General features: G+C 50.8%; 1 protein-coding gene across 1 annotated transcript in view; it reads right to left on the bottom strand.

Moving 5' to 3' along the window:
- WHRN (whirlin) overlaps positions 1-1,960 on the bottom strand; it is a 118,641-nt gene that overhangs the window by 85,673 nt on the left and 31,008 nt on the right. The window contains exon 2 of the mRNA XM_042780388.1: positions 1-195. This exon is cut by the window's left edge and continues 4 nt beyond it. Coding sequence (XP_042636322.1) covers positions 1-195 — 195 coding nt within the window. The remainder of the gene's footprint in view (positions 196-1,960) is intronic.

The following is a 1,960-nucleotide window of genomic DNA, read 5'->3' as shown; positions in this document are numbered from 1 at the left end:
GAGGTGCAAGGTGCTCCTGGGGTCACTCTCACGCTGCCTCAGGGAGCTGCCATGAAGTTGCGGCAGGCTGGAGGGTGGGGAGGTGCTGCGGCCCTGCGGGTCCACCCAGGTGTAGATGTGGTTGGTGACATAACCCCCTGGGATACGCCCTGCTGAGTACACGGACAGCACCAGCTTCTTGGAGCCCTTCAGAGCCTAGAGAGAGAGGGACACATGGGTTAGTGAGGGCTGGGAGAGGCGACGGACATCCTCCCTTTACCCAATGTCACTTCCTGCCAGGACTCCACACATGGAGCAGGAGGCTACTCTAAGTCCTGCCCTTTACCTAGCCCTTGCTTTTGCCCTATGGAAATGGGAACAGCTGCTCATCCTTATCTTAAAAAGGTTCAAACACAAGAAAAATGATCTCTTAGCATACGGTGCAGAAAGAGTTAGCATATCAGCCTTGTGACTATTACCCTTAGAAAGTCCTACTTATAACACTGGTCCTTGGCGTGAGTCTGGGAACTTAGATTTGGGGAGTGCTTCCTTAAGGCACTCTGGTGACACAGTGCTTAAGGCATCTGGCTAACCAGAAGGTTGGCAGTTTGAACCTACTAGCCACTCGGTGGAAGGAAGATGGGGCAATCTACTTCCACACAGATTTACAGCCTCAGAAACCCAACAGGGATCGCTAGGAGGCAGAATTGACTCGATGGCAGTGATTGAGTCCGCCATTCCTTAGTAAAGAGGCTCACTGTGCCTAGGCTGTGCAGACAATGTGTTTTATGCCGAACACCTGCTTTCCTTCCAGAAGTCTAGAATGTTGGCACAGGCACAGGGTGCTATGTCACCAGGCCCCAGTGCTGAGTCTCTAACAAGCTCCCCTTGGAGACAGCACTTTGCACATGTTGTCACAATTCAGTGCTGGAGGAATTAAGCGTGTCCTGTGGGTCACCACTGGGAGAAAGCTCTTGGAAATGTGTGCCTGGTTTCCCTAGACTACACCCCCTGCACCTTTTCCCTCTACCGATTCTGCTTTGTGTCCTCTCACTGTGATAAATCCTCGCCATGAAGGATGACTGACGACATGCTCAGTCTTGTGAGTTCTTCTAGAGAATCCCCAAACCTGGGGATGGTCTGGGCAACTGTGACACAGGACCAGACAAGAGGGTCAGGAGATCAAGAAACTGATAATAACAACAGCTTCATGTCCATAAAAAGAGCTCTGGTGGTACAGTGCCTAAGGCATTTGACTGCTAACCAGAAGGCTGGTGGTTCAAACCCACAAGCCACTCTGCAGAAGGAAGACTGGGCAATGGATTCCTGTAGCGATTTACTGCCTCAGAAACCCAAAGGGGCTCCTCACTCTAAGTTGGAATCGACTCGATGGCAGTGAGTTTGGTTTTGGTTTTCATGTCCATAAAGGGCCTGCCATGCTGGTCCCCCTGCCCTGTACCCGACAAGTGTTACCTCATAAAATCCTCATGGAAGCAAGTGAGCAAGTGTCCTGTTCCTCAGGTGAAGAAATGGAGGGAAGTCACATCCCCACACAACTGGCCAGGGGATCCTTCCCCACAGTAAGCAATCGTGAGTGTAGATTCCACCCTTACTCTACCTCTTCTCACCTGAGGATGGAGTAACCACAGGGAGGTAAGTCTGGACTGACTCTACGCCCTGGAGGAAACCTGAGATGGGCCATCTTACTTTCCCACAATGCACTTGGAACTGAAATGGAGACATGTATTCAGGGAGACAGGGGTCCCCGGGAGGTGCAAAAAGTTGATACACTTGGCAGCTAAGTATAAGGTTGGAAGTTCGAGTCCATCCCCAAGCTCCCTGGAGAAAGGCCTGATGATCTACTCAAAAAAAAAAAAAAACATTGCCCATTGAAAAGTCTATGGAGCACAGTTCTACTCGGACACATACAGGGTCACCGTGAGTCGGAACTGACTTGACGGGAACTGGTTTTTCATTCAGG

The sequence above is a fragment of the Orycteropus afer genome, unplaced genomic scaffold (genome assembly GCF_000298275.1).
Source record: "Orycteropus afer afer isolate SDZICR_OR568_19922 unplaced genomic scaffold, OryAfe1.0 scaffold00037, whole genome shotgun sequence".
Lineage (NCBI taxonomy): Eukaryota > Metazoa > Chordata > Mammalia > Tubulidentata > Orycteropodidae > Orycteropus > Orycteropus afer.
This window is presented reverse-complemented; position numbering and strand designations above follow the sequence as displayed.